This window comes from Danio rerio, chromosome 3, assembly GCF_052040795.2.
Source record: "Danio rerio strain M-AB ecotype USA chromosome 3, GRCz13ab, whole genome shotgun sequence".
Lineage (NCBI taxonomy): Eukaryota > Metazoa > Chordata > Actinopteri > Cypriniformes > Danionidae > Danio > Danio rerio.
The window spans coordinates 31,973,907-31,988,803 of NC_141023.1; the positions used below are offsets into that span (position 1 = coordinate 31,973,907).

General features: G+C 41.4%; 2 protein-coding genes across 4 annotated transcripts in view; both read left to right on the forward strand.

The window, feature by feature from the left end:
• Positions 1-14,897, forward strand: part of tbc1d10b (TBC1 domain family, member 10b) — a 442,453-nt gene that overhangs the window by 66,173 nt on the left and 361,383 nt on the right. The gene's annotated exons all lie outside the window — the stretch shown is intronic.
• The window catches only part of prr12b (proline rich 12b), a 34,999-nt gene continuing 20,323 nt past the window's right edge, over positions 222-14,897 (forward strand). For both annotated transcript variants that reach the window (XM_087244723.1, XM_087244724.1), the window contains exons 1-4: positions 222-460; positions 9,769-9,923; positions 10,119-10,280; positions 10,408-14,894. In XM_087244723.1, coding sequence (XP_087100849.1) covers positions 378-460; positions 9,769-9,923; positions 10,119-10,280; positions 10,408-14,894 — 4,887 coding nt within the window. In that variant the 5' untranslated portion in view covers positions 222-377. The remainder of the gene's footprint in view (positions 461-9,768; positions 9,924-10,118; positions 10,281-10,407; positions 14,895-14,897) is intronic.

Genomic DNA, 14,897 nt, shown 5'->3' on the forward strand with positions numbered 1-14,897 from the left:
GCAGAGCTTCAGCCGCGCCGCTGTTTCTGCCGCGAAGGACAATAGGCATCGAGATATATAAGAGGGCAACAGAGGGGAGGGAAGGAAGAAACCGGATTTTTTGTGGTGGCGGTGGTTGGTGTAATACTTCACCCCCCTCCCTCCCCGCCTCCCCTCTGTATCCTCCATCTCCCCCTCCTCCTTCTCCTCCCTCCATTCCTCTCCCCCTCTGTGCTGGTCCTATTCTTGAGGACTTGCTTGTGAAACGGGAGAGATAAACAGACATTGAGCGCAGAGGAAAGGACACGGGGAGAGATAGTGTGTTAGAATTTTAGGAAATACCTCCCTCCCCTTTCCCCTGTCTATCTCTCCATCTTCATCCCTTGTCTCTTCTTTTAATGGATAGAAATTATCCTGGCACAGGATTCGGTGATCTGGGCGCTGGAACGGGATGGAGTTACGAGAGATCGGCGAAGGCAAGGTAAGGGCGCCCGTGGAAGTCCACTTCCATGCACTGGCTGCATAAATGCGCTTAGCTGGCTGTAACAATGCCCATGCCGACGGACGGACGGACGCTGTGCAATGCATGTTCTCCCACTCTCGCTCCCAGTGCTGAGTTCATTCACTTGCATGCGCTATATTGTCGCTGGCTCCACGTACAGCCATCGGTATTGTCATTTCTGAGGGAGGAGGGGGTGTCTTGAAAATGCAAGGAATGCGATTGAGAGTTAATGCGTGATACGGAAGGTAGACTGAGACAGAAAAAAGGGGGAGAGGGGCGAAAAGAGGGGGGATGGGATGATGTTGCTAGCTAGCTTCAGCTTGCTAGCGTATTATCAAAAATGAAAAATCAAGCCTTCTGCCTCGGAGGCGCACCAAACCGGACATTGCACGCCGTGCTCGCATACACGCTAATTCGGTGTGGCGAGTAATGCGTGGCACAAAATGCACGTTGACAAAGCGTTATTTCAGAGGCGACCAATTACGAGCAACCCCATGTATTTGGGGATGAAATGGTCGCTAGCTACAATATATGCAGCTTATCTCCGCGGCTAACGGGTATTTGTCTGTAAAAATCGCCAAGATTCTGTTTTGTCTGCTACTAAATAATATATATTTTTGAATAATGTGTTTTAATGTTAAATGTCACAATGCAGAGGTGAAGTTACTGAGAGTCCACGCGCATTATTCAGTGACACATGTCATAACACTGCCTGTGTACGAAATACCAAATCAACAACTAATGTAGCTTAGTGTCAGACTCTGCACGGTAAATAAGAGAACTTTGCATAACCTGATTGCTTCTCTTATAATCTAACAGGAAAAAAGGGTCGCCACTGTTTTTGAGGATACCGTCGTTTGGCAGCGCACCAAATGTGTGTGTGTAGTGTGTAGTGTTCCTGACTGAAATTACAGCGTGACCGAGACGTGCACACTGTAAACACAAACGTAAGACGCAGTGCTAACGTATTCAACTAAGAGCTCTCAAATGTGACCGATTAATATTGTAATATGTGTAAAATATAACACATAGACAAGCGTATTAGGAGAAACTATTTATTTTTTTGACTAATTATTTATTTAGTTTCACATAGTTGTTAATTTAAATAAAGAGCCACGACATTTTGAGAAATGTGCCACATTATAATCTCAAATTAGTGTTAAAATGATCTGTTTCTACCTGAAAACGGGAGTGTTTCAGATCGTGCTCTCGGTGTACGTTCAACCGTGTTCCACTATTTTCGCGGCCTACTTACAGTTCAAAGGCGCCCGGCTATGTACGTTATCAGTCGCCGTGACAACCAAATCAATCTTAGCAGCTTACAGAGCGCGCATGCAATCATTCTTGGTGGCGTTAGTGTCTCGCGGTGCATGCAGGGAGTCAGTGGTACATTGGCTGCACACCTACAGCATACTTTCATCTATTGTTATATGGGGAGCTTAGTAAAATGCTAAAGTAGAAAGTGTCTAATAATTTTGGTGTGATCTGTAATTGAATGAAGTGTGGGCTAATAGTGTCCACGATTGTAGTGCTTATTTTATGTACAGAAAAATATAAAACAATTATTATAGCTTTTTTGTTTGTCAGGTGGAAATCTGGTGCCTTGTCATGTCGTATTGAGAAGTCTTGCATCATTTGTGCATTTATGAAACATTTCAAGTGTGGATGCCTTTTATTAAAGTGTGGATCCCTTTTATTCTTAGTGTGCATGCCTAGGCGACATCAGGGCGGCCAGACACTCCTTGTTTGTATGAAGAATTCCTTTCATGACTTTTTATGAAATCATACAATTACGAATGCTGTCTTGTGGTTGAAGTTTTTGTAACAGGTTACATTCCAGCAGTGTTTGGATATGCAAAGCTGCATCAGTATCTCTGACTGACTCTCAGTCTTAGCAAGCCGGAGGAGGAATTTTCTGCCGTCTTCTTTAATATTGTTTTTCTGACTCAAGAGCATCTCTGTAGACTCACAGGCAGATTGATAGAATCCAGAATCTTAATGAGGAGTTCAGGCTTATGATGATGGACAAGCTTCAGTGCTGCTGCTGCTGCTGCAGAGGCTGAAAGCATCCGCCGGATAAAACGAAATGAAATGCTTTTGTATTGAATCTTCTCTCTTCTGGTTTCCCCAAAATTGCTTCTGCTTTTGAATGAATATTAGATGGTGAAACGGCCGCTTTGGGTCATTGGAAGCATAGCCATTAGATAATGATGAAACACCAAGAAGTGTTAAATTAGCATAAAATGAAACCAAATGACACCGGGGTCTGTGTCGGACAGCACATTTTACAATATTGATTCATATGAATGGGAGACGTTGTTGCATGTGTTAATATTAAATGAGAATAAACATAAAATAATGGCGCTGCTGCCTGCCTGTGCACAAGCTGCACATTATGTCTTGGTTATGAAGCTGAGAAAGGCGTACTATGAGTCCATAATGGGAAGGTTCATCAGGTCCTGTGTCCTTCTTAGGGCAGCGTACATCCGCTACACACCTCTGCACGCTTCTAATGGAGATTAATGGCCATGACTGAGTTGCCCATCAGCCTGTAAACATTTTGCACCTGTTGGGGGGGGGGACTGTGTTGAATTATTGCCTATATAATTAGCAGCAGACTTGTACAGTGGTTTCAATTAAGTCTTCCAGTTTAACCCTTCCTTTATATTTTTATTGCTGTTTGTTTATTTTTCACATTTATCCTCTTTACCTGGTGTTTCTTTTTATCCATTGTCAAATCACGTCTAATTAGCTGAAGAACACAGACAATGGCAGGAGGTGCGAAGTTTAACAGGATGAATTAATTGACTGAAGGTTTAAGGCAGCATGATGTAACAAAGTGAGAACGGAGAGCAGAGGTTGAGGAAGAAATGATTGGATGGAAGCTTCAAAGGGTTATTATTATTATTTATTGGTTTATTTGTTTGCATAGAATAACCTTTTTGGGCGGTTCATAAAAGAAATCATTTGATCTCAATGTGAAGAACATTTTAAAAAAACGAAACAAAGTACCTTTAATTTTAAGGCTCTTCTAGGGCTGTACGATATAGCCAAAATGTAATCTCGATAATTATTTTCCATATTGAACGATAACGTTATATATCTTAAAATCTGTTGTTAATTCTTTCAGATTTAAGAGTAACCCAACAATTATTAAAGCCACAAATATTAGAGAGTTCATTTAATGGCATAAAGTTTTCGGCCGATTAATTTGGATGAAAATTTGGTGCATCTCTAATATCAACCCACTTTTAGATTCTTATTGTTGCACATTTCTGCTGTGTGATTGCCTCTTAGATCAATACAGCATAAAAAGTCCAGAGCTGATCAAAGAGTATGTTTATAGGGACACCAATAATCTGATTTTAATATAATTAAGACAATACTCTGATTAAGAGTCTACCATGTACATAGTTATTTTTGATTAATCCGATTAAGGTCATAATCGAACTAAAGAGAAATCAGATAAGGACTTGTGGAGTATGCCGATTATAGTCGCATTATAGAAGGTCAGTATAGATGTGTAAACCTCACAATCAAACTATTACCATCATGTAGGACTTTTTGCTGCATTTTGTGACAGGATAGTCCACACACACACAAACACACACACACGCACACTTGGCTGTTTGACACTATTATTTGCACCTACTGAGTCAGTGAAGACCTCAGACACGTACACCGCAAAAGGCGGAGGTTGTCTCCCATTCAGCGTGCGGTATGAAATTCCATTAAAACAACTTTTCCAACAGTTCAAACTTGCATCCAATATCTGGTTTGTCACAGGGGGCAAGCATGAAATGTTCCAGAATGAAAGTGAAAGTGCCAAACTGCAGCAAATTAAAAATAAAACACCCGAAATTACATGAAACTTTGGAGGAAATGTGGATAGTGTGGTGACGCTATGACGTTAATTATATGTGCTGTAACATGTGAAAGAGGATCCTTAAATGAACATTCAAAAAGCAGCTCATGTAAACACCTTAATTATATTATTGTCTCATTCAGACTAAGGCAAATCATTTGATTACTGATGTCCATGTAAACATAGTCATTGTTATTGATCTAAATTTTATTGCAATTCGATATAATATCGTTTATCGGCCCATCCCTAGGCTCTTCATGGAAAAGCACAAGTCAATTAAAAAAAAAAAAAAAAACACGATTTTTATTTTTTATAAAGTGTACATCTGGTCCAAATGCATACAATTTAAATTTTGTATATATATATTTTTTTTTTTTACAAAAAAAAAAAAAAAAACGTGCATAAACTAGAATAGAAACAAATTTAACAAATAAATTCCAGCATGCGGATCAAATGCATGGCCATATTCTCTTGCAAAAAGTCAGTCACAGTAGCTGCGTCCCAAATGGCACACTATACACTATGCACTCATGCACTATGTACTTATGCACTTACACACTCAACAGGGTAGTATATATATGTAGTGTCGTCCCAAATGGCACACTAATGTTTTTTTTACTAAGCGGAAATTCAAACCGTTTCCCTGATGACGTTTGACGGTTGCCAAATCATTGAAGTAAACGGCCGAATTATCTAATAATACCTGCCGTGAGTATTGCCGCAATCACTATCGGGAGGCGCTATAATCACTCTCGTAAAAGAATCTTGCTTTCACCATCCAATTTAAATAAAGTTATTCAACATGTGCGTCCGATAGCTCCGCCCCTTCCGCTACGTAAGCAAACTTGCGGTCGTTGAGTGTGTGAAGTGTCCATCATTACACACTTCATTTTAGCGGCTGAATGAGTGCATCATCCGGGTAATTAAAGTGCTCTTATTATTTTTAGAGTTTTCAGTGTGAACGCACTACTTACACTATTTATACTACAAAATGGCGTAGAATAGTGCATAAGTATGCGATTTGGGACGCAGCTAGTGTCTTTGTTTCAAGGCATGTGATTGGATACTGACGTGCCATAAATATTCAATTTCTACCACTGTAGTTGAGGTTGAGAAAAATAATAAAGTTTCTGTTTTAAAATTCATGAAAATAAAAAAATTGTATAATTTTTATTATTATTATTATTATTATATTAAACCAAATATATGGGTGGAAATAAAGCTGCGTCCCAAATCGCATACTTATGCACTATTTTACGCCATTTTGTAGTATAAATAGTGTAAGTAGTGTGTTCACATTGAAAACTCTCAAAATAATAAGTGCACTTTAATTACCCGGATGATGCACTCATTCAGCCGCTAAAATGAAGTGTGTAATGATGGACACTTCACGCACTCAACGACCGCAGGTTTGCTTACGTAGCGGAAGGGGCGGAGCGATCGGAGGCACATGTTGAATAACTTTATTTATTTTGGATGGTGAAAGCAAAATTCTCCTACGAGAGTGATTATAGCGCCTCCGGATGGTAAATGCGGCAATACTCACGGCAGGTATTACTTGATAATTCAGTCGTTTATTTCACTGATTTGGCAACAGTCAAACGTCATCAGGGAAACGGTTTGAATTTCCGCTTAGTAAAAAAACATTAGTGTGCCATTTGGGACAGCACTACATACATATACTATCCTGTTGAGTGTGTAAGTGCATAAGTACATAGTGCATGAGTGCATAGTGTATAGTGTGCCATTTGGGACGCAGCTTAAGAGACCACTTCTTTGGATTTATTAGGTTTGGCTTTGAGTAAAGTTTAATATTTGTTTTTTTGTAATTGCCAGATACCATTTCTTTTAAATGTTAAATAAAAACACATTGTCTTTTAGAGCATTGTCATACAGAAAAATAAAGGTTTTGAGATTGTGATTGAGAATTAGGTTTACTCTACCAAGTATTGATTTTGTAACTCTTATGAGGTTGAAACATCAATGTTGTGTTGTCTAAATAAATATTAACATGACTGAAAAGATGTCACCTTGTTTGTTATTTTAAGCAAAAATAATTATCTAAAATGACAATAAATAATATGGAAGAAATGTCAGTAGTTTACTTAGTAAATTGAAATTTTACTCAAATGCATGATTTTCAGTCTTAAAAACAGACACACTGAGAAATTGTCTCTTAATTTTTACCACTGCTGTAAATTTGGCACAGCATTAGATGTGGAAACTGTATAAAGATTGTCACGTTTTTCACAAATGTGAGCTCCAGTCCTTCTGTCATTAAAGTTAGCATCACGTGGAAATTCCTGTCTTCCCTGCTGAGATTTATCAAGTGAAATACAATATTAAAGAATAAAAATGTTGTTTTTTGTTAATTGTTGTGAATGACAGGTTGCTGGAGAAGAAATGTATAGCCCTCAGCCCAGTGCACGCGTCCAAAGACAGGATGTAATTGTGTTTTTGACTGAAGACTATAAGGACACATGGATAAACAAACAAATTACACTCAGTTGAAGTCAGAATTATTAGCTCTCCTTTAAATTTTTTTTCTTTTTTAAATATTTCCCAAATGATGTTTAACAGAGCAAGGACATTTTCACAGTATGTCTGATAATATTTTCTCTTCTGGAGAAAGTCTGATTTGTTTTATTTCGGCTATAGAATAAAAGCAGTTTTTAATTTTTTCAAAAACATTTTAAGGTCAATATTATTAGCCTTTTTTTTTCCCGATAGTTTACAGAACAAACCATCACTATACTATTATGACTTACCTTATTACCCTAACCTGCCTAGTTAACCTAATTAACCTAGTTAAGCCTTTAAATGTCATTTTAAGCTGTATAGAAGTGTCTTGAAAATATATAGTAAAATATTATGTACTGTCATCATGGCAAAGATAAAATAAATAAAAGAAAAAGTTAAGAAAAAAGTTATTAGAAATGTGTTATTAACTATTATGATTAGAAATGTGTTGGAAAAATCCTCTCTCCATTAAACAGATATTGGGGAAAAATGAACAGGGAGGCTAATAATTCAGGGGGGTCAAAAATTGTGACTTCAACTGTGTATTATGTGTATATATATCATTAATAATCAACATAATTAAATTTAATACTAAAAACATGCACTATAAAATGAAATAACAATCAAACGATAAAAATGTTCTGCATTAAAGCTCATAGCTTTAATAATTTTATAATTTGTTAGAGAATATTTCTTAAAAAACACCAGGTTGCCTCGTTTTTCAATGTACCTAACTATTCGTTCGTCATCTGTTCCTTCATGTTTGATCTGCCACATTGGAATTAAAAGCCTACTATTACTTAATTCTTATCAATCCTCATCTCACCTAGAAGTGAAACTGCTTCTTTTTGTTGCGCCAAATTATTATATTACATACATGGATAGTTGCGTTTGAAGAGACAGTACTGATGCTATGATGCATTAATTATTTAAGATAACACGTTCAGTAGCAGGAGAAACATCTGCCTGTCAGGACTTATCATATGTACTTTTTTTGTGTAATTAACAAGATTCACATCCAATTTATGACTTGATTCTATCGCTTAACTTTTTTCTAATTCTTTTTTAATGCTACATGTCACTCTTACATGATACTTTTTTTTAAAGCAGTGACTCAGCTTATCTTACAAGCTTGCTTTGCACTGCGTAATCTAAAACTATTTCACAGAAGAATCCGTATGAAACTGAAGCCGCAATGTATCAAAACATCATAAGGGGACTTTTGTCATGACGCTGTACATTACGTATTATGCCAGAGGTGCAATCAGTGGAGCAGTTGGCAGCAGGGATGTCTGCTCTCACTCATGCATTTAAATGTTTAGCCCAGTTCATTAGAGCCTTTATCCAGTTAATTACACGAGCCTTGTGCCTCCAAGACGAGGGTGTTTTTAAAAGAGATGGACATGCTCCCAGATGGAAGCCCCTCAGGATGGACATCAGTTGTCTTTGTCAGATTTATTAAGGGCTTTTGGGAGACATGCATTGCAGTGCCTATATTGAGCCCAGGAGTCTATTTAACAGAGAATGACAATGTAAATCTATTCTTGCATCCTGTCCGGACTGAATTGTAAATTATTCAATGAGGGGCTGTGCGTATTGATTGTAGAGATTTTATTTGGGCAATTCTTGAATGCTGCTCAACAAGATGCAGGTTTGAATAAGGTCTTTCTTTAATAGGATTTAAAATAGATTTTCTGGTCCACTCCAGCGCTTGTGTTGAATGACACCCACCCCCTCACCACGCGCTCACTCAGTATGTGGTGTCTGTGGCTTCCCACTCTGGTCTCGGAGTGAGAGGGATCTAGACTAACTGAGCTGTACTCACACTAAGAGCCTGTTGAAGATGGAGGGGAGGGGGTTACCAAGGCAATTCAGTCAGTGGAGAGCTTTTATCAATGAGCGCTCTGTGTCTTACCTCAGCAACATCCTAACCGCCATTGTCAACTGAACTGGCCACTCTCTATGAAAGGGAACAACAGAGACAGTCTGCAAAGACTGCAAAAGACAGTTGATTGGCTGGCAACAGGCAGAGTGGCCAATCAGAATGCTGAGCTACGCTCTGTATCATTGCACATCGCCAGTCAGAGCAATGGTAAAAGCGAGACAAAATACGAAAAATGAATTCGTAAACGATCGCTCAGGAGTTGCATATTGATGAGTCAGCATATTTAGCTAATTCATAGATAGACTTGGTGATTTTGAGGATCCTGATAATGTATTCAAGGGTGTGATGGTCTGGCAAAATCAGATCCTGCTAGATTTTAGGGAGAGGGAGGATCTGGAAGTGAGTAGGCTGATTAAAGGGCTAATCTTTGTGTGTGGCTGTGGTGTGAGAGGGATAATGCCAGGCTAGGTCAACTGATACTCTATACAGGGATTTAGTATAAGTCGAGAGCCCGATAGACTTTTTCACTGTCAGATGAGAAGGGGAACAACGAAATCCATCCCAATGTCACAGGGCAGATTTTTAACAGTAAAGTGAGTTATTGTTTTGTTAGTTTTCCATATGACATGCTAATGCAAAAACTTCAGAGGTTGATCGTTTAGCAAAACTGTACAAAAAGCCATAGTTTCATTGAGTCATTTTGTCTAATTAGAAAATAAAGTAGTGATTTGTTTGATTATATAATTGATTCATTAAACCCTTTATTTTTAAATGTATCAAATATTTCGATGTAAATACCTGTTATGTGTTTTCTGTTATTTCATTGTACTTAATTTATTTGCATTTTTATTATACTTTTATTATATCTATTTAATGCTGAAGAGATTGAACTACATATTAAAAGTGTATTAATATTACAGAACTTAAGAATTATCAATATTGTGCTGTAATGAATCTATTTTATTTAAGTTAATAATGTTTATTACATTACATTTTTTTTAATCTTCTGTGTTACAGTTTGGTTTATGGGAGCTCCAGATCCTCCCATCCAGACTCAGAACTCCTCCATCGTCAACCTTATGCTACACCACACCCCCTGCAAGGATATGCAACAAATCATCATCCAGGCACTTCTGGACAGGGCGGGGCATGGGGCGCAGGAAGGAGCTTAGGTAAGCTCTAGAAAAATGTATAGGTAATTAGTAAAACCCGTAGTTGTAGGGTTTTTTTGTAGCAATTTGGTTCTCATTCCCTTAGAAACTACCTTTCTAGTGCAGTGGTAAAGTTTTAATTTTTAAAGTTGAGATATAAAGAAGACATTATTTTTAGCAGGTGTTAGACTTTGTTTTGATAATCATCTTTTACAGGGCTTTCAGGTCTGTTTGATACCGGACTACATCATGCCAGTCCTTCAGGACCAGACGCTTCAGTTATGAACTTGATCTCTGCTTTGGAATCCCGAGGGGCTCAGCCACCACCTTCTGCCTCTTCCCTTCTCTCCCAATTTCGCACCCCCTCTTGGCAAACCGGTTAGTATTCAGATTTATCGAATCTAGTGTTATATAATTGAAAACAGTAAACTATATCGTGAAATGAATCATCTCATTACCTGCTGAATCATTTTCTTTTTCCTTTTCTTTCTCTCTGTTGCTGTAGCAATGCATACCCCAGCCCCTGCAGAGCTATTCATTTCTGGTGCACTACCTGGCTCTGGCTCATTTCCCTCTTCCTCTGCTCTGTCGGCATATCAGCACCCTGCATCCTTCTCAGGGCGCTCCTTCCCTGGAGTGGCCCCATCATTATCTCTGCAGGACACGCCTACCTTCAGTCCTACTTCCAATGGTCTTCTGTCACCCCATGATCCTTTGCTGCACATCAAAACACCCTCCCAATCAAGCCTTGGCTTTGACCGTCTTCTGTCTTCACAGAGTGGGAATGCTTCATATAGAGGGCCACAAGAACCTACTAGTGCTCCTCCACCCCAAGCATCTGCATCCTCATCATCACGCCATTTACCCCCCCAGTTTAATTTGCTGTCCTCACAGCTGCAGGACCAGTCATCTCAACTCTACAATTCCTCTGTATTTTCTTCTGCACCCCCTCAACCACAGTCCCAGGAAAGAGCAATCCCCAGACAAGATAGTGTGATAAAGCACTACCAGAGACCTTCTCCTGGACAGTCTCAACTTTCCTCTTCCACACCTCATCCTCTTCAACACTATCTTAGTTGTGGTGCATCGGGATACCAGCAGATACCCCATCATCGTCATGGATCTGCCATAAACTGTAGTCCACTGGGTGAGCAGAGTCCATCATCTGACCCCAAGCCCTCACCTCGATCAGAGCAAATTTACCGGCCAATTATCCAACCTCCATATACCACTTCTTCAGTATCCTCCTCAGCTAGTTCAGGTGGTGGTATTGGGAAAACAGGGAAAAGCTCCAGCTCAAGTAGCGGCTACTCTTCTTCGGGCTCCTCCTCATCTCGAACACCCCACACCCCTCCATCTGCTTCATCCACCACTTCTTCTTCCTCCTCAGCCTCTAATCCCAATGCCTCATCCAGTACCTCCTCTGCACCTTCAAGGCAGCAACCACCACCTCAGTCAGCACCGCAACCCCCTCCTCCACCACCCCCCACAGTGTCATCCTCTGTTACACAGCAGCAGCCACCAAAACCTTGCCTGTCTACATATGGCTCTCCTGTTGCTCCTGTCAAACCAACCCCTGGCCTTCCTGGTCAGACCCCACCACAACAACAGTCATATTCACCAAGTCAGCCACCCCCCTCTCACCTGCCCCAGCCATATGGAGGATTTAGTTCTCCACAGGCCCAAGATCTTGGTTCCAGTCTTGGAGGATCTGGAAAAGCTTATGGAAGTCTTGGAACAACAGGGCGTTCATTTTCAGCAGAGGTGGTCTATGGCTCTGATTCGGGATATGGTTCTTTACCACCATCTCTTGGAGGGGCAGGAAGTCCTTCAATGGGCTATGGTGGCACAGGACATTCACCTGCCCTGATGGTGTCTGGAGGTGGTACTGGTACAACAAGTAGTACCACTGGTTCAGGAGCAGGGAGTTCAGGAAGTGTGGGAGTTGGGTCAGTTAGTGGTAGTGTAGGAAGTGGTGCAGGATCATACCACCTCCCAGATTCCAGCCCTTCACCCTCAAGTAATTCTGGAATAATTCGCCCAAGTCTGCACTCCCCTGTGCCAACTCGACCTGCACAATCACCTGGAGGGAATGGGGGCAGCAAATACCTATCGTCAGTCCTCTCCCCAGCATTCTTGGCTTCTCCACAAGGTTACTCGGACTCAAGGGTGCCTCCTCAGCAAACACAGTCTTATCACACAACACCACCAAAATCAAAGTCTGATTCTGATATGCTTGGTGTAGAAAGATCTCAAGAGGAGGATGAAGAAGATGAGGAAGATTTTTTGATTCAACAATTATTACACTCCCAGAGTCCAGGACCCAATTCCTCCCAACATCATTCTCAACAAGCTCAGCAAGTAGCTTCACAACAACCACAGCCCCAATCCATTTCCCAGAGTAGAGATGGAGGAAAGTCACTCTCTGCTTATGAACTAAATAAGGCATCTGAAGAACGTTATCATTTACAAAGTGTCATTCGGACTAATAATACAACCAACAGTGCATCTACAGTTACTGCTGGCTCTTGTGGCCAAGGCACAGGTTTAGAGAACCAGTTAGAGATGTCTCTGAAAAAGCAGCAGCAAACTAAAGCTGATAGAGTCCTGTCTGGAGCTGGTACAAATGGAGGTCGAGGTGCAATTGATTCTTTGTCACACGCTCATTCTCATGGTCAACATGACTCTCTTGGTTCAGTGGTCCACTATGGCAGAGGAGACCATTACACTCATCAAACACATCAACATCACCCTACACACCCATCACACTCCCAACACCCTCAGCATTCGCAGCACCCTCATCCACATTCAATGTCCCACTCACATATGGATCTTAAGAAAGCTCAGGATCCTTCAGAATTACCATACCTGCGAAAGACTCCAGACTTACAGCAGCGACAGACCCAGTCCACCATTGGACTAATGGATTCTCCACCTGACCCATCTCAGCAAACCTCCCAAGCTCACCTTCTCCAATCTGTACTTTCGCATACCACTCGAAACAAAATGGACAACCAACAGGCTTCTACACAACAACAACAACAACACCCAATGAGTCAGCAGGCCATGATTGGACAAACAGGGGGATTGGGAAATAGTGGCCCTGGAGGAGTAGACACTCAGCCACAGGCTTCTCAACTTCAACTCCAGCTGCAGTCCCAAACTATGGAGGTTCATTATGGACGTGAGGCTCAGCGAAACCAAAGCCAGTCAAGTCAAAATTCTGTTTCACCACTAGACATGCTAGAGAGATCTTTATCCAGGACAAATAGTCGGGAAGGGACAGCGCCTTCTGATAGAGTTGGCACAGGGGATGGGAGCAATGCTGATCATCACAGACAACAACAGCATCGGATGTCCTCACATCACCAGTCCCACCATTCTCAACAACCAGCAGCAGAGCTTCATGACTTCTTGTCTGAGCCTGATGTGAGCATGTCAGCCCCTTCTCATTTGCACCATATGACCTCACACCATCCACCTCCTCATGCCCATCATCAGCCACAGACACATTCTCACCATCATAACCCTCACCAGCACCCTCACCACATGCAACCTTCTTCTGGACCTCCACAGCCCCAATCACAAACCAGGGAACAAGAACCACAGCTTTCACAGCCACAGCTGGATCAGCTTAAAGAGCATCAATATGACACTGGTAGTCCTGTGGGGAAAACATCTCAGAACCAGAATCAGACCCAAGAGCAGCAACAGCGGTTCGTGCCATTGACATCTATTTGTTTTCCAGATTCTCTTCTCCAAGATGAGGATCGGTCCTTTTTTCCAGGAATGGAAGATATGTTCTGCTCTGAAGATTACAAGGCAAGTTGTGCTGGGGGAGGTGGAAGTGCAGGACAAGGAGGTCAGGATGGTGTTTCAGAGGCACGTGGATCAGTACCAGATGGAATGGATGTTGTTAAAAATACAGGTGGCGGAGGTGCATATGACATGATGGGTCACCATGGTGATCAGGGGTATGGGCAGTACTGCCACAGTTTGTCTGAATCCGGCAATGGTACTATGCACTTAGATCTTGACCCCTTAAAATCTCATGAACTCCCATCTACTGTAAACACAGAACAGTTGGGCTTAATCCAGTCTCAGGGCCCAGGCCTTGGGATGGGCAGCACGGGACAAGTTATGGATGGAACTGGAAACAAAATGATGGGCAATGTGGGTGTTGGTAGTGGTCCTGGAACAGGGGGGCTCTCCTCCCCAATCTTTTGCTCCTCTAGACCTAAAAAACTTTTAAAAACAAGCTCATTTCATCTCCTAAAACAGCGAAAAGACCCCAATGCCCAATCACAGGTTAAAAAGAACTATGCTCAAGAATATGAGTTTGAAGATGATGAGGACAAAGCAAATGTTCCTGCTGATATTCGCTTAAACAGTAGACGTCTCCCAGATCTGCTCCCTGATCTTGTTTCCAGTTGCAGAAAGTCTGGAAGTGGTTCAGGAGTTGGGAGTTTAAGTCCTTTAATCAGTGATTTAGACTTTTGCCACCCCTCAGGATACCCATCCCTTAGACCTCCTCCACAGATGCTCCCACAAGATGGCCCAAAGAAGAGGGGGAGAAAACCCACCAAACCTAAACGTGAAGGTCCACCAAGACCCAGGGGTAGGCCACGTATTAGGCCTCTTCCTGAGCCACCATATTGCAGAAATATGTTGGGGCCTGGGGGAGAAAGTAGAAGGGGACGTGGTCGAGGACGAGGACGCGGAAGAAAGGATGATCAAATGCTGGATATGCACAGAGACATGAATAAGGGGCAGAACTACCACCAACAAGCACCTCAACTTCATCATCAACCACAGTTACAACAGCACATGCACCACCATCTACAACAACAACAGCAGCACCAACCACAACATATGCACCAACAGCAGCACCTACATGTACAACAACAACTTCATCATCAACAGCAGCACCACCAACAGCTTACACAGCATCAGCCTCAGCAACAATACCAGGAACCCATCAAGCCAATCAAAGTA